General features: G+C 42.1%; 1 protein-coding gene across 1 annotated transcript in view; it reads left to right on the forward strand.

Annotated features, from left to right (window-relative positions):
• Window positions 1-23,069, forward strand: part of KATNAL2 (katanin catalytic subunit A1 like 2) — a 291,910-nt gene that overhangs the window by 46,474 nt on the left and 222,367 nt on the right. The window contains exons 3-5 of the mRNA XM_078677255.1: window positions 1,781-1,947; window positions 11,250-11,295; window positions 19,466-19,592. Of these exons, the coding sequence (XP_078533381.1) occupies window positions 1,781-1,947; window positions 11,250-11,295; window positions 19,466-19,592 (340 nt within the window). The remainder of the gene's footprint in view (window positions 1-1,780; window positions 1,948-11,249; window positions 11,296-19,465; window positions 19,593-23,069) is intronic.

The following is a 23,069-nucleotide window of genomic DNA, read 5'->3' on the forward strand; positions in this document are numbered from 1 at the left end:
TTCTGTACCCCTCTCTGCCCGTGCCTCTCTGCCCGTTCTGCCTTCTGTTCTTAGTTGCCCCTATATTTCTGTATTCTGTATTTTGCCTCTGTGCCATTAGTTTTTTGTGCCCGTCTGCCCTCTGTGCCACTCGTTTTTGTGCCCCTTTTGCCTTCTGTTCCACTTGTATTCCCCTCGTTTTTTGTGCCTTTCTGCTCTCTGTTCCACTTGTTTTTTGTGCATTTCTGCCCTCTGTTCCATTCGTTTTTTGTGCCTTTCTGCCCTCTGTGCCACTCGTTTTTTGTGCCTTTCTGCCCTCTGTTCCACTTTGTTTTCACCTTGTTTTTTTGTGCCCTTATGCCCTCTGTTCCACTCATTTTTTGTGCCTTTCTGCCCTCTGTTCCACTTTGTTTTCCCCTCGTTTTTTTGTGCCCTTCTGCCCTCTGTTCCTCTCGTTTTTTGTGCCTTTCTGCCCTCTGTTTCACTTCGTTTTCTCCTCGTTTTTTATGCCCTTCTGCCCTCAGTTCCACTTGTTTTTTGTGCCTTTCTGCCCTCTGTTCCACTTCTTTTTCCCTCGTTTTTTGTGCCCTTCTGTCCTCTGTTCCTCTGTTCCACTCGATTGTGCCTTTTTGCTCTCTGTTTCACTCGTTTTCCCCTCGTTTTTGTGCCCTCCTGCCCTCTGTTCCACTCATTTTTTGTGCCTTTCTGCCCTCTGTTCCACTCGTTTTTTGTGCCTTTCGTTTTTTGTGCCTTTCTGTCCTGTGTTCCACTCGTTTTTCCCTCGTTTTTTGTGCCCTTCTGCCCTCTGTTCCACCGTTTTTTTGTGCCTTTCTGCCCACTGTTCCACTCGTTTTTTGTGCCTTTCTGCCCTCTGTGCCACTTGTTTTTCCCCTCGTTTTTTGTGCCTTTCTGCCCTCTGTTCCACTTTGTTTTCCCCTCTTTTTTTTGTGCCCTTCTGCCCTCTGTTCCACTCGTTTTTTGTGCCTTTCTGCCCTCTGTTCCACTTTGTTTTCCCCTCTTTTTTTGTGCCCTTCTGCCCTCTGTTCCACTAGTTTTTTTGTGCCTTTCTGCCCTTTGTTCCACTCGTTTTTTATGCCTTTCTGCCCTCTGTGCCACTCGTTTTTCCGCTCGTTTTTTGTGCCTTTCTTCTCTCTGTTCCACTTCGTTTTCTCCTCGTTTTTTATGCCCTTCTGCCCTCAGTTCCACTTGTTTTTTGTGACTTTCTGCCCTCTGTTCCACTTTGTTTTCTCCTCGTTTTTTATGCCCTACTGCCCTCAGTTCCACTCGTTTTGGTGCCCTTCTGCCCTCTGTTCCACTCGTTTGTTGTGCCTTTCTGCGCTCTGTTCCACTCGTTTTTTGTGGATATCCCTGCTGTAGCATGCTGATACTTTGCAGCGAATGTGGCTGTAGATGCTGTTGCCCACCCACCCACCCACCCACAGATTGTGATTGAAGGAAACTGCAGTATTGTATGGAAAGGGGCCTGGTATATGCCTATATAATCTTCCTAGGGTGAAAAGGGAGGCTGCCACAAAATTAACTCTAGTAATGTTTGATTTAGCCGCAAGTGACGTGGCTACAGGAAGAAGAAGGAATGAAGGGACCCAACTAGAGCAACAAAACAGATTACATTTATTGCTTCTTTTGTTACACAGTGTCATTACTGTTTGGTTATGATAATAGCTGCTAATATGAACTTTCTAATTACATCACATTGCAAAGATGCTGTATATAGTGTGGCTCCTTTTCATTTTTTCATCCACTTTCTTCTAATTGTTTGCTTGCTTATGTCAATTTTCAGATATTCCAATACTGCGCAAGCTCTGGAACAAGAGACCAAAATGGGTTTAAGACGCTTTGAAGTTTGTGACAATATTGATCTTGAGACTATTTTAATGGAGTATGAAAGTTACTATTATATAAAGTTCCAGAAATACCCCAAAGTTACCAAAAAGGTGTTGGATGGCGGTAGGTAGACCTTGCCACATTTCTCAAATTACTTTTCATTCTATTATAGTTTTGCAAGTAGTAACTCTAGAGATGCTTATATCAAATAAAGTCTGTAAATGAAGCAATAAAGTAAACATTTAAAAGTTGCCCAAGGTTGACAGTGGTAAATTTCTAGAGAATCATGATTTTCTTTTCTTATTGTGGTCATTATATGGTCATTTTGAAATTTGTTTAGTGTTTTTCTTCTTTTTTTCTGATACTATAGGAGAAAGTTATAACAGCATCAGTTAAAATATATTATAATTTTCTTGCATTTATCTGAAACAACCTCTTGGGCTAACTACTGCCTGAATGACATTACCATCGTCTTTTTAGCCATATTAACATGATCCATATTACTTAACTCTGTGATGAATTTGGTCTTAGCACTGTTTTCTCAGTTTGTGCAGGGGATCCCTTGCTTGCTTTAAGGTGCTGGTTCATCATGAATTTACCCCATCATTCCGACTTGTTGCATTAACTCAAAACCTCCACAGCTCCAAAACTGTGGAATGACAGAAGGAAAGAAATCCAACTGGGTGTAGGTGTGATTTGTTGGTAGTTGATGCCCAGTCCATTTCGCATACACAGTTTGTCATCACACCAGTGCATTCGTGATCTGTTAGAGAACCACAGCATTCAATCACTAAACTCCTCTCTCTAACAAAGCACTGTACATCTACACTCTGTGACAAATGGTGGAGCCCACATTGCACTTGATTGACAGTGAAGGCTTGTAATACAGTCACAATTTAGCACCCATCTGTATAACAAGCCCTGTGCTGTCAATCACACTATCAGTGTGTACACAGGGTCTGCAATGCAGCATTATCTAGAACTATGACTAGGCTAGAGGAGCTGTGTGTGTGTGTGTGTGTGTGTCCTGCTACTTGAATGAGTCTCCAAGCAAACCTGATGTTACAGCCACGCAACCATCATATATAATCCCCCCCTCCCACTCATACAGGGGGTATGTCTGGCATAACAATGTTTTTTTTTAACATATTGTCCCGATTCTTGCTCTGTGGGTGCCGCCCATAAACAGATGCCCCACAAACCACAGCCTCTTGCTGCTGGGCCCACTTGAAAGTCCACTTACCCACCTGGGGCTGTATTACACAAAGTGCCCCGGGTGCGCAAAGGGTGTTTGCGCCTGCTTTGTGCGCCCCGGGGGCACTTTGATATTACAGAAGGGGCTGCAGATGCTGCTGCGGCCCCTTCTATTATACCGAAAGCGCTGGTGCGCATAAAGCGCCAGCGCTATCTTCAGTGGACATTCCCTCATTTGTATGGGGGCATGCCCCATGAAAATGAGGGAAACCCTTTGCCTCTGCGCCTGCACTGTATTACAGAGGCGGGCGCAGAGGCAAAGAAGCTCTCAGAGGCGAACTGACAGGCACTGAGTGCAGCCCTCTGCAGGGACTAAGGGGTTCCCATGGACCCCTCAGACATCCCCTTGCAGTCACTGACTGCACCCGCCTGTATGGGGATCTCTAATCCCCTTTAAAAGTGCAAGCGGATTGCCGCCTGCACTGTGAAAACACGGAGCGACTTCAAAGCAGCCGCTCCATTTCACGTGTTTGCGTGTTTCTGCACATCATCTGCAACATTGGTAGTTTTAACATTAGAAGAGGCAGACAGAGATAAATATGTTGGTAATGGAAGCCATAAAATATCTCTTTTAATTGCTAGAGATATAGGGGAGACATAATTAGTGTCTAGTTGGTGATGGAAGCAAACAGCGTTCCACCAGGATCTGAAAGTGACTTTATCTGCCTGTTTCCAGTTTGAGATTATTAAATGAAAGGCAATGGCTAGCAATAAATCTAAGAGTTTAAAGCTCAGTGATGATTGGGGCCATTGGGGTGATGATGTGCCTAGGAATATATTTGTAATTGAAAAAGGTGTCCGAACTTTGAAAATTAGCTTATTTTGGGACCAAACCTACTGCCAAATTGCTTGATAGGGGGACGTTCAAACAACATGTGTTTTAAATCAGCGGAAGGACAAGGGCAGGACCAACAAGTAGAGGACATATCTGATGAAAACGATACTAGGGTTGATGCAGAAAATAGTACTCGTTGATAAATGAAATAAAGGGTTTGCGTGGTATTTGCAGCACGAGAAGTTTTGTGAAGCTTAGACCATAATTTGTCCCATAAACTGATTGGCCAATCTTGTGATAAATGTTTTTCCTAAGCCAATTAAATTTTAGATTTGTGTCTGTCCGGGGTAAATTGTAACAATTTGTATATATTGTAAGCAAGTTGGGGGGGAGCGTCAAGTATTGAAAATATGTTTTTGTCATTTACTGGAAAGCTAGTAGTTCTTGGTAAATGTAGGAGATATTGATTGAGGGAAGGACATAAACGATTATATTGCGATCTAAAGGATCTAAAGGTCGTTGGTAGAGAGCATTTAGTTTGGAGATCAGAAAAAGAGAGGGGTTGATCATTTAGTATAAGCTGAGATATCCAACATAAACCTTTAGAATGCCAAGTTTTATTTATTATGCCAAATGGGTTGTTGATGACAAGAGCTAGTTGAGGGATATGATGAGGCTAAAAGGGGAACCAAGAGTTTACGGGAGTGGGAAATGACAGGGGAACGTAAAGATGTAATATTGGTGCTAAAAGCGAGGACCTCTCGAAAATCGAAAGGGGCAATAAGAAATTTCTCTATTTTTATCCATAATGAGGATATACAGGAAGCTCCATAGAGATCCAACGATAAGTTTGTTTGAGGAAAAAAGCAGAATGATAAGCTTTAAAATCAGGAAACCTAAGACCTCTGCTAGGTCTATCTTTTATAAAGAAGACAGAGCTATACGAGGGGGTTTACCTTTCCATAGAAATTTTGTCAAAGTAGATTTTATTTTTTTAAAGTTGTATCCAGGAATGTGTATAGGGATCATGGAGATAGTATATAAAATAAGAGGAGAAAGCATCATTTAACTTCAGCCTAAACAACCCAACCAAGATAGAAAAAGGGGGTGCCAACGTCTAATAGCGTCATTAGTTTTTTGGTGATATAATCAAAGTTTAACTTTATTGTATCCGGAATTAAAGGGGCGAACCACAAGCCTAAATATTTTATTTTAGATGGTTGCCATGAAAAACCGGAATGGTCAAAGAGATGTTTTTGACATAAAACATTTAAAGGTAATACTTCACATTTGTCGGTGTTAAGACGGTAGCCTGAGAGCTGAGAAAAAGAGGTTACCTGTTGAAGACAAAGGGGGAAGAGAAGTTTCAGTATTACAACAGTATAAAAGAATGTTGTTGGCGTAAACTGACATTTTAACCAGATGTAGACCAAATTGAAATCCAATATGTTCATCCCGCCTAATCTTAGTTGAAAAGGTTTCTAATGCTATGACAAATAAGAATGGTGACAAGGGGCATCCCTGTCGCACCCCTCTACGCAATGGGAAGTAATCTGAGACTTTACTGTTGACAAATATTAAAGCTTTGGAGCCTGAGTATAACAAAGAAATTAAAGCAATCAATTTAGGAGGAAAACCGGCCCATTTAAATGCATGAAACATAAAATCCCATCCAATCCTATCAAAGGCCTTTTCTGCATCAAAAGCAATAGCAGCAATAGGGTGATCTAAGGATGAGGCCTTACTTAGGATATTAAAGAAGACTCGAGAGTTGTCAGCGGCTAGTCTTCCCTTAATAAAACTGGATTGTTCAGAGCTAATCAAATCAGGTAGGACATGATCGATACAAAGAGCCGAAATCTGTGCGAAGATCTTATAGTCTGTATTACCTAGAGAAATAGGCCTATAATTCTTACAAAGGGAGTGATCTTTATCTTCCATTAGGGATCAAACAGATCAAGGCATCCTGAAATGTTCCTTGAGATGAACCATTATTTGAGAAAAATGTAAACAAAAGTAAAAGATTAGGCAAAAGAATCTTTGCAAAATGATAAAAAAAACTCAATGGTAAAACCATCTGGTCCAGGCGCTTTCCCAAGACGTAAAACTGAAACAGCATGGGAGAACCGCTAAAGAAATATCAATTCCCAGGGAATCAAAGTCAATGTGGTTAGATGGAGGAGAAGGAATGGATTGAAAATAGGAAGAAAGATCATACTGTTCTGGTAGGGATTCAGGTGTATAAAAGTTCTTATAAAAAGTAACAAATTCATTTAAAATATAATTATCTTTAAAAATAGGAGTACCGGTAGGACCCTGTAAAGATTCTATTCTCATTCTTTCCTTTCTAATTTGTAAGTAGTTAGCTAGTAATTTCCCCATTTTGTTTTGACCCCCATAGTAGCGAGAATTACTTTTCAATAAGTAATTGGAGGCAGGATCTGTAGATAATCTATTAAAAGTAAGTTGGGCGTCAATAAGATTTTTCAAAGAAGACTCATTATTGGATTGATAATAAGTATATTCTTACTGTTTCATTTTATTAAGCAATTGAGTGGTTGGGCTTCTAGGGATTTTTTCTTTTGTGATACAAAATTTATAATAAAACCCCTGTGGGAGCTTTAAAGGAATCCCATATCATAACAAAGGGAGATTCCGGGGTTGTGTTAATAGTGAAGAATTCTGAGGCAAAGGAATTAAATTGTTGACAAACATTAGGATAGAAGTAGGGAATTATTAAAGCGCCATCTTCCTTGGAGGGGAGAAAAAGGGATAAGACCTACACGTACAGGAGCGTGATCTGAGATTAACATGGAACCAATTTCAGATTGCATGGCATGTTGGGCCAGAGACGTACTTAGGAAAAGGTAATCAATAAGGGACTGTGCGTGATGTGAGGCTGAATAAAAACTATATTCTCGAAGGTAAGGGTGACAAAGTCGCCAAATATCAACCAACGATTTGCAACATATTGTGGATGTAAATTGTGAGTGCATTTTAGAGGGAACAAACTTAACTCTAGAATGTCTATCTAATATGGGAACATGAATGTGGTTAAAATCACCACCAAATATAATATAGTCATCATCAAACAGAAACAATTTGTCAGATACATTAGTCCAGAAAACCTTATTGACCGAAGTAGGGCCATATACATTAAAAATAACAAAGGGATCTTATCTATGACGAGCTTAACAATAACCCAATGACCTTCATTATCAGATTCCTGTTAAACAAGAGAAACATGTAATTTTTTATGACATAAGATCACAACCCCATTTTTCGTACCCAAAGCTGGAGAATTAAACACATGACCCACCCAACATCTTTTAAGCTTGGAAGCTTCATCTTCAGAAATATGGGATTCTTGAAGTAAAGCAATGTCAGTTTTTAATTTCGCTAGATGAGATAGCACCTGTTGCCTTTTGATGGGGTTACTTAAACCTTGAATGTTCCAGGTAGTAACGCGAAATGTAACAATGAGAACAGCATGAACAAGCAATATGCTTACAAGAGCAAGACCAAAGTAAGAATATGATAAATATGAGGAAGAAAAGTAGAAGAAATATAGTATTTGTTTTAGTAAAGAAGACATAAGAGAGAAAGGATTAAAGTAGATAAAATACAATAGAAAGTGAAAATAAGAAACCATAAAAGAGAATACCATTGAAAGAGAGATAAGATAGAGAACAAAAAGACAGTACAGATCATACACATGATGACTGAAAAACATACCTACAAACACAAGACGAGATGAGGGATAGCCACACCCGAAGATGATGAAGACAGCACTGGAACTCCACTGAACCCCAGAGGAACCATGGATAAGACGTCAACATACAGGGGAAGACCAAAAGGGAAGCAAATGATGGGAAGAACTACACCTGTATAAGAAGGGAAGAAACATTATAAATGAGAAGATACAATCAAAGAAAGGGAAAAGATAGAGAATATGTAAAACAATTTAATACATTGAACAATACAGGAATACAAGCGAAAACAATCAAGGAATTACAAAGACAAGAAACAGTCAGTCAGACATGGCAAAGCAAAATAACAAATCAAGTAGATTTTGAGGTATCCATAGCAAAGTCTCCATGTTGACGAAGGAATTCCTGCAATGCGGCTGGCTCATCGAATATGGTAGTCTTTTCCTTATAGGTGACCTTGAAGAGGCAGGGATGGATTAGTCCAAATCTGGCATATATAGAACGCAATTTAGGATGAAGATCAAGACATTTTTTCCAACGATCAGCTGTAACTTTAGCCACATCCTGAGAGAAAAATAGACGTTGACCTTCCCCAAAAATTTGCTTTTGGGACTTAACAGCAGACAGGACTTGTAGAAGGTCTGTATATTGCAAGAAAAACATGATGACTCCACTTCATTTTTTTTAGAAATCTTGGGACCCAGTCTATGAGCCCTTTTAATGTTAAGGGGAGAAGTAGCAGATACGTTCACGACCTTAGGCAAAAATGTTTGAAAGAAGACGGTTAGATTGAAGCCCTCAATATTTTTGGGAAGATCAAAAATTCGAAGGTTGTCTCTGCGATTTTAATTTCCTAAATTTTCAGATTGCTTCTTAAGTAGAGATATTTCAGAGTCCAGAATTGAAATGCGAGAACATGAGACTTGAAGAGAATCTGTTCTTTGTTCCACAACAAGCATACGTGATTCCAACGAAGACCACTTATCATCCAAATGCTGTAGAGTTTTATTAGTTTCCTCCATGAAGGGTTTCAAAGCACAAATTTCTTCAAGAATTATATCCATGGAGACTGAAGATGAGTTCACTGGAGAAGGAGGGTATTTTTTCGGTCGTTTAGTGGAAATCGCAGGTAGTTTGCTTGAAAGTTGTGTTTTTGGAATGGTGCCTATCGTGTGATCAGGTTTCTGAGGAGAAATGTCCTCTGTTTTGTTGAGAGTAGAGTCCGAATCTGAGTGTGCAGTAAGTTTGGAAGAAGTAGCAAGCTTAAGGTTTCTTAGTATCCCCATAAAAAGACAAAGGAAGTATAGTAAACAATGCTTAATTTTGAGTTTTCAAAATCAATACAGCAAAGTCAGGTGCACTGTGAGGAGAATGACGTTTCAGTTTTAAAAGGAAATTGCAGGGTCCACCCTCTTAGTCAACAAAATCACTATGAATGTGAGGAAAAGTGAAAAAGGTTACATAGTGAGGGTATATAAGCTCTTCAATTTATAATGTAGAAGATTATTCAATAAAAACAAGATAGTCTGAAGAGTAAAGGCACAAAAAAATCTTTGTTCTTTCTAAAATAGATATGCCAACTGCGCACAAGCAGAGAGAAAGCTACAATGCCGAAAAAAGGCTACAAAACATTTTGAGTAAGGGTGCCTTCAATTTATATGTATTCGATGAAAATAAATCGAAAATAAACAAAGTCTTTTGAGCAACAGTATGACAGACACCCAATGATCCAGAAACAGGCTAAATCTCGAAGTAAGAGGTGTGACGAGGGAAGCACAAAATGGCGGCCGTTAGTAAATAAGTCACACTATATCTCTTGAAATGTCAAGAAAGCATCAAGGTTCTTAATAAATAGGGAAGTTCACTTGCCCAACACGAGATGTAAATCACCAGGCGCTTCCTAATTGTAAGAGCTGAGCATTTTGAAGAGAGCACGAAGTGCGATGTAGAGGATCCAAAATGGTGGCCGTTTTGTGAAGCAAAGTTTCGCACCAACAAAAATTTCGAAAAACAGGAGAAAGTCTGCAAATGAAGGATCCAAATGCTTACCGCAATAAAAGGAAGTTGAAGTCCTACATCCTTAGTCCAGAAGAGAGGTGCTACCCACTCAAAACTGAGCTACCTGAGGACCGTCGGCACGAAGCTCCACAGTCACGCTGCCATCTTCTTTGGCGTCCAAGCCACGCCCCTGGCAGACTGTTCTACAACAAGTCATTCACCTCTGAATGGAATACCAAGCAGCCAGCTGCAATGTCACTGAAGTTTGAGATGACACAGTACATGGGATTCTGCTAACGTGCACCTCTTCCGGGGTGGGAGCACAGCGAGATGCCTGGGTGACTGGGGCAGCTTGCCAAGGCATCGTGCCTTACCCCAATCTCACAAAGGGTGCATCAGTCGATCTGCTCGCCTAGGGGTGGATTGAGGGTGTTTACCCAAATCTGCCTCAGCAGGATAGAAAGTCCACTTAATACCAGGGGACAAATAGTCCCAAAAAAGTCAGAAAAGATGGAGGGGAGGCTTACCCGCGCATCTCGTCTTAAATGGTCACAACAGTTTTTCTGACGCACTACCCATTTTTTATATGGCTTTTTCCCCACCCCCTAATCTACTTCTCAGCAATCTCATAAACCACATTCCCTGTACATTATTGTTGCCTTCTGTGATTAGTAAAGTCGTCCTTCTATAGGCCCCATGCACACCATTTTTATGTATCAAGCTTCTTGCCCAATGGTGGATAATCAAATCTTTTCTTGCACCCTACATACAAAAAATTCTCTAGTTTCTTGTTATTCCCTCACTCAGAATCAAGTTTAAGTACATATATTGGCCTTCTGGTGCAGTGCATTGATCAGTATGCAAGCATAATGCTGTCATACATTGCCATAAGCATCAAGGCACTGCAGCTTATGACTCAAGATTTTTATTTTTTCTGGGTCAAGAGAACTTGAAAATAGCATGTCGTGATCGTTACTCTCTTCCGAGGTTTATCATTTTGAATGAAAGAAATAGCCAAAACTGGAAAGTAACCCTGCTATTTAGAAATGGGATTGAGCTAGGTTGCATCAAGTCATTGGGCACATAAACCTTCTTTGTAATTATGGATGACAGAACCCATTGAGGTCTTTCATTTGCCATATGGCTTCTTGAGTAATTTTCCTTGAGCTATTTAACTCCAAGCTCAAACAGAGTTTTCACAGTCTGGAATTAGTATACAAATTTCTGGAATAAAAATGCATAGTGGAATTCTTTCTTGGCTTCTTTTGCTACTGCTTTTCTCCCTCCAAGATGTATGTGTTCTCCTCTGTGCAATCTCACCAGAATTCAAAGCAATCTGCTCCTACACATCAGTATAAACAGATAGCTGGCTTTAGAAAGTACGCATAGGCGTAGTGGGAGAGACTTAAAATGGCCCCAGCAATTGGGTTGGTGTTGCTGGTCAATGAAGATCTCATCCAAATGGCTGCAGATATCTCTTTAAGAGTATGTGGATCGTCATCTGTACTCTCTGCTGCTCACCTAACTTTCGTAAAGTGTCTGACATTCATACATATTATGATGGTAATATTGTTCATAAGAAAATGTAATGAGGGTATTTATTTTATTATGGAGCATGGTAGAAAGAAAAATGTTTTCTTTGATGACTGTTAATCTTTTGTCATTTCAACTTTAATTTCTCTCTGCAGAAAATAAATTGCTCACGGGTCCAAAAAGTGGAGGAAGACTGAGAAGGTAATGTTTCCTTTGACCCATATGGTCAGTGCTTCCAATCCCTATGTTAGCCCCCTTCTTTGGATTTTGTTTTTGCGACAAGCCATTCGCATCCGCACAACCCTTTGCCAATGGTGTTTGTGAAGCACTTTTATTATTTTTCTCATACCAACTAGAATGGATTACCCCCTAATAAGAACAAGTAGCTTACACAGACAAGCAGAATAATCTTCATTGTATGCAGTTGAGGAAATATTTGAGCAATTTCCTTGGCTTCTGCCTTTTTATGGAGGAATAAGAAAAGGCACAGATACCAAATAGATTATTCTTTTTTTCATGCACAGTGGGAAATGTGTGCTTTCATTCTAATCTTTGCCTAAAATGGGTGTTTACTGTATCCTTATCTTCTAAATAAATTTCCAAGTGCTCCCCTCCACTAAGACCTGCTAATTTATCCAAAGAAGATGTTTGTGTTTACAAGTTAAAATGCTTTGGTTCCACTATGATGGTCATCCACTGAATATACTGCAGATATACTGAACATCACTGCTACAGTACTATCGGATGTAGGAAGAAGGGTGACTGTAGCGTCTTTTGACTGCATCTGCTGAGGTGGTGAATGGTCCCAGCTCAAACTTGCAAGCCATTGCAAAGCAGGAGAATTCTGTTTTGAATGCAAGACTACTTCTCCCAGCATCTGTTAAACACAGAAATTATACATTGCTGGTAATTACATGTTTTGAATTTTATAACAGAAAACATATCCCTTATTGGCCTGGAAATAATTTGACCGAGCCTCCATCTCTGTGCAGTCATTCCCATCAAAGTCTTCCCCAGTAACACTGCTTCTGACTCTGGGTTCCTTAGATTCCAAGTTAACAAAAGCAAATGTATTTTCCCTCACTTACACTCCAGGTTTGGCATGGAACAGAAGGGAGGCATCAAGTCTCCGAGTACCTTATTTAAGGTCTAGCCTTAGCCAAGACTTTTTGATGTTACTATAATGATATGTCTGATATATTTACGTCCCCCCCCTCCTTCATCCATTGGTCTGTTCCAGTGTCATTCGTGTCTTGCTTCTGCCCACTACAGCATGGGGCAATTGGTCAGACTACTTCCACCCTGGCTAACTTCACTTTGCGTGAATGCATTTAGCCCTTTCACAAGGAGCACATCCACATGCAAGGTAGTTTCCTTCAGTGCTTCTCTCGTTTTGTTTTTACTTTAATTATTACTTTATTCTTTTGCTTTGTATTATGCCTTAGAGCCTGATGTGTTAGTTGGATTCTTCTTGCTTTCTTCATACTTTATTGAGTTTTTATTGAGTTTTATTGAATTTGATATGATGGCACTGAGCTTGTATGCAGGTAGGAAGTAAAAACACCATGGGATCATTCCACAAGATAAGGCAATCCTCACGATCAATCAGCCTAATCTTTCTTTTCTTATTTTCTTCTTTCCTGCTCCTTTCCAATGGAAAGAGATTTGCAGCCAATGCCAGACCTACTGGCTTTTTGAAGTCTGTGTTAGCCAAGACCTTTTGATTTTACTAAAATTGTGTGTAACAGCCAGACTTCACCCATTAGTTTGTGGTTCTGTCATTCACATTTTTCTTCCACCCACTCCAGCATGCATCAAGGGGTAATGTGGCAGCACCCTTCAGCCAATGGCTGACTTCACTATGAGTTACGGTTTGCTACCCTTTCACAAGGAGCACTTCAACACACAAAGTAGTTCCCTTCAGTGCTACCGAGTACCGGTGAGTACTATGGCAATGTATGCTTATGTGAGACCAAAACCACTTTTTTGCTTTTAGCCAATGTTTTTGTTTTGATTGAGGGCCCACAGCTGCTTGAACAATAAAGGTTTGCAAAAACCTTCAAAAACAAAACATGAACTTGCTAAAAGGCTGGCAGCCGATGCCAGACCTGTTGGCTTTGCCAATGCTTGTTTTTATTTGCTACACATCTTGACACCTCATCAGATTAATTAGACTGATGACTTAGTAAACATCGACCCTCTGATCATCCACGCCCTTGTTCAGGGCTACTGCCGTTGCCAGTCCTGCCTCTCATCCTCTCTGACCTTTATTGGGCAAATGCACAGCTTTTACAACACTGTTGTATGCATGCTCTTTCTTCTTCGGTACAGCTGAGGGGTCAAACTGATGTACTTCTTTCCACTAATTACCAGAGCCAGTGGAGTAAATAGCCACTAATTTTCTTACAAGGGTTTCCTCATTCTGTCCCCCTTTTCTAGGGCCAGTAGAAGTCCCTCACCTCACTAAGGATATATTTCCAAAGGCTAAGCTTCCAGTCTTCCTCAGGTATCTGATGCTTTTGAAAAGCTACCTCATAAGCTTCAAACCGTTTGTCAGTAGCGTCCCCCCACAACAACGTCAGGTACAGACCCTTGGGAATTGGGACCCTCCTGTCTCTAGGGGGCAATTTGTATATGTTGCCACCATCACGGCTCGACTTGCCTGTCTAGCCTTAATGTCCAGCTCTTTAGGGCTTCTCTCATGAACCAACTGCTCCAAAGTGATTCTTTACTCCATGGCCAGTTTCCTTCCCGACATGGGTAGTTTCTGCTCTTCCATACGCAACTAGGCCATCTGCAGCTTGAACTCCCTCTCTCTTCCTGTCCGCCAGATCCTCTGGGGACAGACTGTGGGAAGATGCACTGCTCTCTGCCCTGGTAGGGTGTTCTTTTTCAAGGTCAAGTCATCCCGCTCAGCTGAATGTGCATTCCTGGGAGGTCCTCTCCTTGTCTTTGCACCTCCTCATCCCCTTCTGTGGCTTCAACCAATGACTGGTGAGCCTCCGCCCAGGGCATCAGCATCTTTTGGAGTTCCACCATACTGGTGGTGCTTTGGTCGGAAGTCTCCTCTCCTTGCAGTACTCCTTGAGCTGGGCCACAGTGTGGCAGTCCATGTTTGCCAGCTCCAATTCCATCCTTGCAGGTGTGGTTTCAGACAAAACAGTAAGAGGGAGAATTTAAGAGAAAAAAAAAGAAGCCAATCCAGGAGAATTTAAACTTAAATTGGTCTTAGATATAGGATGGTTGTGTATCCAGTCTAGATGTTTTAGTGCACGAGAGGCAGATTCTTGCCTAGGTATGCCTAGAAGTAGTCGAGCCGCCACATTCTGAATGACTTGTAATTTGGTCAGGCATTTTCTTCTGATGTTAGCGAAAAGGGCTTTGCAATAGTCGACCTTGGATAGGACCAATGCTGACATTACCATTTTTTTAGGCATTGAGGATTGTATGGGAAGAGCTTTTTGAGACGTTTGAGCATGAAGAAGGAGGCTGAGGTGATAGTATTGACGTGACCCTCGAACGAGAGTAGACGGTCAAAGGTAACTCCTAAATTCTTCACCTTACAGGTGTGGGAGAGATCCTAATGCTTGAGGCCACCATGAATGTGCCCAAAATTAGAAATTGCTTCCAAAATGGAGAACCTCAGTTTTGTTGGTATTAAGTTTCAAGCAGTTTAATGCATCCAATCTCCAACCTCAAGCTGGCAGTTGTGGAAACCCGTGGCAGTGTCAGTAGGGTGGCTTGCCTTGGATAGCATGATTTGGGTGTCATCGGCGTATGACACCACAGAGAACCCAAATGATTTGATCAATTTTGCCAATGGTAGCCACATACACATTGAAAAGTGTAGAGCTCAGTGAGGAGCCTTGGTGAACCACACAGGGGAGAGTAAAAGATGGTGATTTAAAATTTTCCAGCGCCACAAATTGTTCTCTCTCACTGAGAAAGGATTTCAGCAGTAATAGTGCTCGGCCTTGAATCCTGATCGAGGTGAGGTGGTCCAGTAACGTGGAATGATTGACAGCATTGAATGCCGCAGAGAGATCTAAAAGCACCAAAGCAGTGTTACCTATGGCATCTACTGTTTGTCTGACCTGTAGTAAAGCAGTGATCGAGGCAAGTTTGGTGCTATGATGGCTTCTGAAGCCGAACTGGGTTGGGTCAAGATGTCCATATGTCTCTATGAAGGAGTTAATTTCCCTGTTCATCGCTTTTTCCACCATTTTGGTGGGGAAGGGTAGTCCGTGTTGCCTAGGTTTGATTTTTTTCAGCAGCGGGAGCACTGATGCCAGTTTCCAATGGGAGGGGAAGCTGTCCAAGTTGAACATTGAGTTAAAAATGGTCAGAAGGTTGGTGCTATAATTTCGGGTGCCAAGTGGAAAATCCTAGGAAGACCGGGATCAAGCGGGGAACCTGATTTGGTTTGGTGCAATCGGCTCATGACTTGGGCTAATGTAAGAGGAGAAAAAGAAGAAAAAGTGGTTGTGTCCACTAAAATTCTTTGTTCGGTCAGCTGTGTATATTGCATGGAGTATGATATCCCTGCGTTCAAAGATAATACCATTCCCGTAAGATGATTGCTAGAAAAGTTGCAGTACACAGCCTTGTTCTTGTCCTGAAAGAAGAATGCAAGGCAATTGTAGAAAGTTTGACTAGTGTTGGTGATGGTATTAGCAGGGAAACAGGAAAGTTTATTTACCACTGCAAATAGTTCTTTGGTTAAGTGTTTTGCTGCTTCTATGGCATTGATATAATACCAAGCTTTCTCAGCATGAATTAATGTTTTGTAGGTAGCTAGTGATTGACTGTATGCCTGTGAGAGGGACGGGTGGAAGGAAAATCAAGGAGGCGAATTCGGGGATCAATTTTGGTAGAGTTTTATTTAGAGCAGCAAATGTCCAACAAAATGTCAGCCCAACAAGACGTCTAGGTCGTTTTCTGTCCCTCTGGTGTTGTGGTCGAGCTGTTCGTCCTATGTAGTTCAGGTTCTTGGTTCAGTCGGGCACCCCAGGAGGCTCACGAAGGAAGAAAATGAAAAAAAATGTGGTAAGATGATCTGTTTCCACAAGTCTGAAGGACCGAACCCTCCACCGTCTAGAGGGGGCACAACCGTAGCACAGGGTTTTAGACTGGCTTATTTTATGTCGCTGCCTGCAGGGTGGTGAACAACAAAACAGAATACAGCCACATTTGATGTGTAAATATGCTTTCTTTCAGCCCCCTTAACTTCAGGGTGTTGACTGGGCGACATATAGCTGTGACCATGAGTAGGGGTAGGAAGTGCTCAAAATAACAAGGGAGGTGGGGGTTTCAGTGCAGGAATTACACACACACACACAAGTGCAAAAACCCCCACAGTGCCCCGTGACACGGCGCAATCCCCGGTGACCTCCCTTTACTGCCTCCCCCCTTCTGCTTCACATACTGCAACAACCGCAACTCTCCTGAGTTGCAGCGGCTCGTAGGTATCCGGGGCGTCTACCACTCCTCTGACCAGGTTTCCGCTCCTTCTTCGGGGTCATAGATGGAGTCGGGGTCGACGTCCGCAATCGTCTCTCCTTGGCGTTCTTCTTCCCGGGCACACTACTTCCACCCGGCAGTCGCTTCTTCTCTTGCGGTCTGTTCTCCTTGCTCCTCCGGTCTCCAACGAACTCTTGGGACTTCCGCGTTCTCCTTACAAGATTAGCCCCTCCTCTTCTTCCTCCTATTGGTTCCTCTCTCCCATCTGGGAAATCCCTCCCTGTACGCAAGAGGCAGAGGAACAGATTAACCCTGTCTACGTGTAGTGGTGGTCACTCGACTGTGATCCGTACGGTAAAAAGGACGGAGGGGCATGGAGGGTATGGAGTCGTCCCCCACACAAGGCCTCTCTGTCAGTGGGGTTGTAATGAAGTCTCCATTTACTTTCTAGTCGACTACATAGTTGCTTCTGGGTGCTAAGTTCCTCAGCGAACCAAGGTTCTGAGGGCTTGATTCTTTGTTCTTTTTCTATTTTTTAGATTTTCCAAAGGTGCTATAGAAATCAGAGATGTAGTAATACATTAATTAAAAGATGCTGCAGCTCTATTTTGGTCATTACTGGATGATGAGTGATTGTGGGATAGGGCTGAACTAAAGGCTTCCAAAGAGATAGATCATCATAGACGGATTGTTTGGCACTCTTTAGGTTGCTGGGAATTATGTGGGTTATGCTGAGGCTTAAGGGTGAATAAGACCTCTAGGTGTCGGAGCAGATCAGCGGAACAGTAATGCAATTTGAAGAGTGTTATTGTTGGAAAAAATATCGTCCAACAGATGGCCAGCCGAGTGGGTAGCTCCCTAGACAAAATGGGAGAGGCCTAAACTGTCCATAGCATCCGTTAATCCCTTGTCGTACTCGTCTTCCAAATGAAGATTGAAATAACCCAAGATTGTGAAGTCCGAGGACTGGACTGTTTGGTCCAGAAGATGATTTGGAAGCTGCCCTGGGGCTAGGCAGCCGATATATCAGTTGACAGCTGAAAAAATCATAGTTAATTATTTGAATTTTGGACAGTTCTTCAAGCTACATTGTGGTATTTAGGGTAATGAAAATTGCTTTAAATGAGCTTTGGTAGATGACTGCAAGACCTCCCACCTCTTTTGAATGGACAGTCTTGGCTGAATAAGGAGAAACCGAGTGGTACCTCCACAGAGAGTTCTAGTCTGGACGCTGCGTCGCCCAGGGTTCTGTGATAAAAGCTATATCTGTCCTTTGTGTGATGAGAAAATCGGCACACTTAAGAGCATGTTTATAGAGTGAGCATGCGTTGATTAGAGCGCAGTGGGTTGACTTTGGAACATGTGCTGATTTTGTGTGGGGTAGTAGATGTTAAGGTGAGCGCTTTAATTTTTTGATGTACAAAGGTAATCCCGCAGTCAAGGCAAGAGGTAGTTTCTGTGCTATTATCAGGACAGAGAGTAATACCGGGACAGAGCCACCAAATTCCAATTTTCTGTCTGCTTCCATTGGAAAATTACATTTAAAAGATGTTTAAGGCAATCCCCATGTTAACCTATGGATGGGATAGGCCTTGCAGTAGTGAAAAATGAATTTAGCAGTTTTTCTTTACCAGGACATGTAAAGCTCAAAGTACATGTCCTACCTTATAAATACACGGTACCCTCCCACTGGGGCTGCCTAGGGCGTACTAATGGGGTGACTTACATGTGATAAAAGGGAAGGTTTGGACCTCGTAAGTGGATACATTTTTCTAGTTGAATTGGCAGTTTAAAACTGCACACACAGACTCTGTCAGGGCAGACCTGAGCCATGTTTACAGGGCTACTGAGTGGGTGGCACAATCAGTGCTGCAAGCCCACTAGTAGCACTTACTTTACAGACCCTGGGCACATATAGTGCATTTTACTAGGGACTTATAAGTAAATTAAATATGCTAGTTGTGGATAAGCCAATGTTACCCTGTTTGGAGTACAGAGAATATGCCCTTTAGCACTGGTTAGCAGTGGTAAAGTGCCCAGAATCCTATAGCCAACAAAAACAAGGTCAGAAAAAAGAGGAGGTAGAAGGCAAAAAGTTTAGGGCAACCTTGCGAAAAGGGCCATTTCCAACCGTTATGTTATGATTTATTATGTTGTGTTATGTGCTGTACCAGCTCCATGTTTTTCTAATCTATTGCTTTAAAATGCTAGAAAAGCTTATTGCAATGTATAGAATATTTTTATCTTAGGGTGTTTGTTGTTCTAAACTCACAATGAATACTGCTATTAGTATATCCAGGTTGTGGACCAAGCATTTTCCAAACCTTTGTGTATTGCCAGATTATTTGGTATTTCATTCAGTTTAGTGAACGTTTCTCTAAACACGACCCCTGTGGTGCCCCGAGGCGACTAAATTAGGCTAAAACAAACTGGAGCATGGGAGAAAATTGCATGACGTCTACGAACATCTGCACGACTCTGATTGGCAAAGGATATCACGAAGCCATTATCCAGAAAAGACCTCATTAGCAATGAGATTGACATGGATACGTGTATAGCTCATATGTCTTAGCCAAATCAACCTTTTTGTATTTCATAGTGTAACTAATCTATAGTCTGCCTATTCATAAGGTTAAAAACGTGAAAGGAAAATTATTCAACTCTATCAGCAATTAAGTAATATGACACTTATTTGAAAAATGAAATATCCTAAAATTAAGAGTGAACGTGTTGCGAAATTGAAAATAGAGGACAGTCTGTCTCCATAGACATTTGTAGATTTGACCTGTAGAGTGTACACATTTAGTGAGTAAGATATAATTTAGAGCAAAAGCGGTAACTTCCCATCATGACTAGTATATGGCACATTTGTTTCTGAAGTAAAGAATAAAATAATCGACTTCTCTCCTAGGACTGCCAGCAATTCTTCACAGCCGCTTCCGAGGATTGGCCAACAGCAGATGGTGCAGCGGCCATTATCAAGAACAGCGGTGAGGACTACAGAGTCTAAACAGCGAAATAAGGAGAGCCCAAAACAGGTGGATGCAAAACTGTTTAAAAGTGCTTGCATTATAGTACATCAATAGTAATATGAATGAAGTTTACATACCTATCTATTCTGTGTTCAAGATTGCGAATTGACATGGTACTCTTTCATTTGGCTTACACTGCCTTTCCAGTTGCCTACAAAAGATGGGTTTTTAAGAGGGTTCCGGTGATTTGCAAAGAAAGTGCTCTTTGCTCTCCTGGCCTCCTCACAGAATGTTCTCTAAATCTTCTATAGCGGGGTTCTCCAACGGCGGTCCTGGAGGGCCAGATCCATGCCAGATTTTTAGCATGTCCCTATTTAGATAAATGTAGTTATCTTAAAAATCTGCCATGGATCCGACCATCCAGCACCGACTTTGGAGAACCCTGCTCTATAGTTCTTGTACTACTACTGTGTTGATGAGAACTATTATTCCTCTCTATTAGGTGTGTATGCACAGAACCTTCCACTAAGTATATTTCAACCACCCTTTATCATTCCTCTATATCTTTCTGAAAAATTCAGGTTAATATGTTTAGCCCGTACAGAGTCGAAAAACCATGAATATATTCCTATATCTTCTGTTCTTATGTTGATGAGGCTTTTAATTCCAATGTTTTACAAGTTCCCTGCTGCCATTGTACATCATAATGTCTGTACGCTGTGAAGCGTTCATTGCCTGGTTCAGGATAATATTCAGAAGTGTTATATATAGATGTCCTGCAGATCCGTCTGACGTATTGTCTTTGGTGCATTTGGTTTTCTTGACTCAACCCCTTTCAGGAGGCACGATGACCAATTTTATACTATTGTATGTAGGTAAATGCCAATTGAATATCTGCCATCTCCCTTTCATGTGTCTACTAATCACTTGCTCCCCCCAATCTTGCTCATAAAGAATTTCAAGAGTCCTGGCTTAGGGCAAAATCTGGAGTACCTGCAATTGTTGCTGTGGACCAGTGGAACATTGCCCTGCAGTATTTTGAAGGGTGCCAATTAAACCCTGTGGTGGTCCCTAGGTAGTCGAAATTCCAGGCCTCCTCGCAAATTATCTCCTAATAAATATTTTATTTTTACCAACCAACACATTTAATAAACCCCTACATTACATTAATATAGTATTTTCTCTAGAGTCTTTAATGTAGAGTTTTTGTTTCTTTGAATTGATAATTTGTTTTCTTTCTTTTGGAAACAATTTAAGACCGCTTGATTGTAGTTTTCTTTCAAGATCAAATCGATATTATTTTGATCCGTTGTCGTGGAGCGTCTTAAATGGAGTGTGGGCCCATAGACTTGAGCCTACTTTGGCTATTTGGTCATCTGGAACTGATTTTGACATGTCCTAAGCGTCTCTCACAGTCAACATGCTATTGTTGGTGTGTCTATAGGAGGTTTGTTCTGTGCAACCCCCACAAGATATATTATTGTAGGGTCACTTTTATTAGTTTGACTTCTTCTAAACAATTATTGTCCAGATCTGTGAGACTATGAAACACCTTCTGAAGTCTGCAGCTCCTAATCCACTTTTTGAATGATCTCAGCACATCCCTGCATGCAACACTGTTGTCTTTGATTTTCTCATATGAATGCTATCTCCTCTAAAATCACATCAGTGTTTGGCTCCAGTTGCATGGAGTACACAGGACCCACGTCTGGACATACCCGTCCCACTCGAGGTGACCAATGCAAAAAGAACAATTGATGGACAGAATGCAGAGCAATGTCATACATTCACCCCGGTACAAAGATCTGGGCCAAAATCCATTGTTTGTTTGCTCCCCATGCCATTCCAGTTTGAACCCAGCCATATGCACATCAGTCTTGACCCTGTGTGTCTTTTGCTTCCTCGCCCTAAGTGCGCCGGGTATGCCCAGACGTGAGTCCCGGGCTCACTGTGCCACTGGATTCAAGCTATCCTGGCCGACGAGGGGTGATACCCCGAAACCAGTCCAAGGATGCTTGTTTCTGGTCCACGGAGGGCCTGGCTTGGCAGTTCGGGCTGGACTGTTCCCATAAGGCACAGGGTCAAGACTGATTTACATACGGCCAGGTCTAAACTGGGGTGGCATGGTGAGCAAAAGAGTGATCAGTTTAACCCAGATCTCGTGACTGGGGGTGAATGTTTTGATTTGTTCTGCATTCCATCCATCAATTGTGTGCCTTTTGCTTCCTCGCCCTCAGTGTGCCGGGTATGCCCAGACGTGGGTCCCGGGCTCACTGTGCCACTGGATTCAAGCTATCCTGACTGATGAGGGTGGAAACCCCGAAACCAGTCCTAGGATGCTTGTTTCTGGTCCAGGGAGGACCTGGCATGGCAGTTCGGGCTGGACTGTTCCCATGATGCACAGGGTCAAGACTGATTTGCATATGGCCAGCGCTAAACTGGGGTGGCATGGTGAGCAAAAGAATGATGGATTTAACCCAGATCTCTTGACTGGGGTGAATGTTTTGATTTGTTCTGCATTCCGTTCATCAATTGTGTGTCTTTTGCTTCCTCGCCCTAAGTGCACTGGGTATGCCCAGACGTAGGTCCCGGGCTCACTGTGCCACTGAATTGAAGCTATCCTGGCTGATGAGGGGTGAAATCCCGAAACCGGTCCCAGAATGCTTGTTTCCGGTCGAGGGAGGGCCTGGCTAGGCAGTTCGGGCTGGACTGTTCCCATGTGGCACATGGTCAAGACTGATTTGCATATAGCCAGGTCTGAACTGGGGTGGAGTGGAGTGCAAAAACACGATGGATTTAGGCCCAGATCTCTGTACTGGGGTGAATGTATGACATTGTTCTACATTCTGTCCATCAATTGTTGTTTTTGCATTTGTCACCCCGAGTGGGACGGGTATGCTCAGACGTGAGTCCCGTGCTCTCCACACCACTGGGGTCAAGCTATCCTGGCTGATGACGGCTGATAGCAAGAAACCTGTCCAAGGATGCTTGATTCCGGTCCAGGGAGGACCTGGCTTGGCAGTTCGGTCTGGACTGTTCCCATGAGGCACAGGGTGGAGACTGATTTGCATATGGCCAGGTCTAAACTGGTGTGGCATGGTGAGCAAAAGAATGATGGATTTAACCCAGATCTCTTGACTGGGGGTGAATGTTTTGAGTTGTTCTGCATTCCGCCATCAATTGTGTGTCTTGTGGTCTGGTGTTTTATCCTATGCTTTGTAGGGCTTTGTTTCATGCTTATTGCCCAATATTTGTGTTGTCAACATTCACGTGCCATCATGAAGGCACGTCTCATTTTTGTGTGTACGGATACCAACATGTTCATCCAAGGTCGTTCTCCTGGGTTGCGGAGTTGCACCATGTTATGGTCCTTTCTTGCAACACTCATCTCTTCCTCTTAATACATCACCACTTTACAGAAGGTAGATCTCTTCTGATATGTCTGTGGATCGCGTTCCCCTGTTTCTCCTCTTCATGCTGCAGCTTCATTTAGAAGCTTCTTTTGGCTTCTGCTCCCATCCAGTAGACCTCAGTTCGGGGGGT

This window comes from Lissotriton helveticus, chromosome 2_1 (genome assembly GCF_964261635.1).
Source record: "Lissotriton helveticus chromosome 2_1, aLisHel1.1, whole genome shotgun sequence".
NCBI lineage: Eukaryota > Metazoa > Chordata > Amphibia > Caudata > Salamandridae > Lissotriton > Lissotriton helveticus.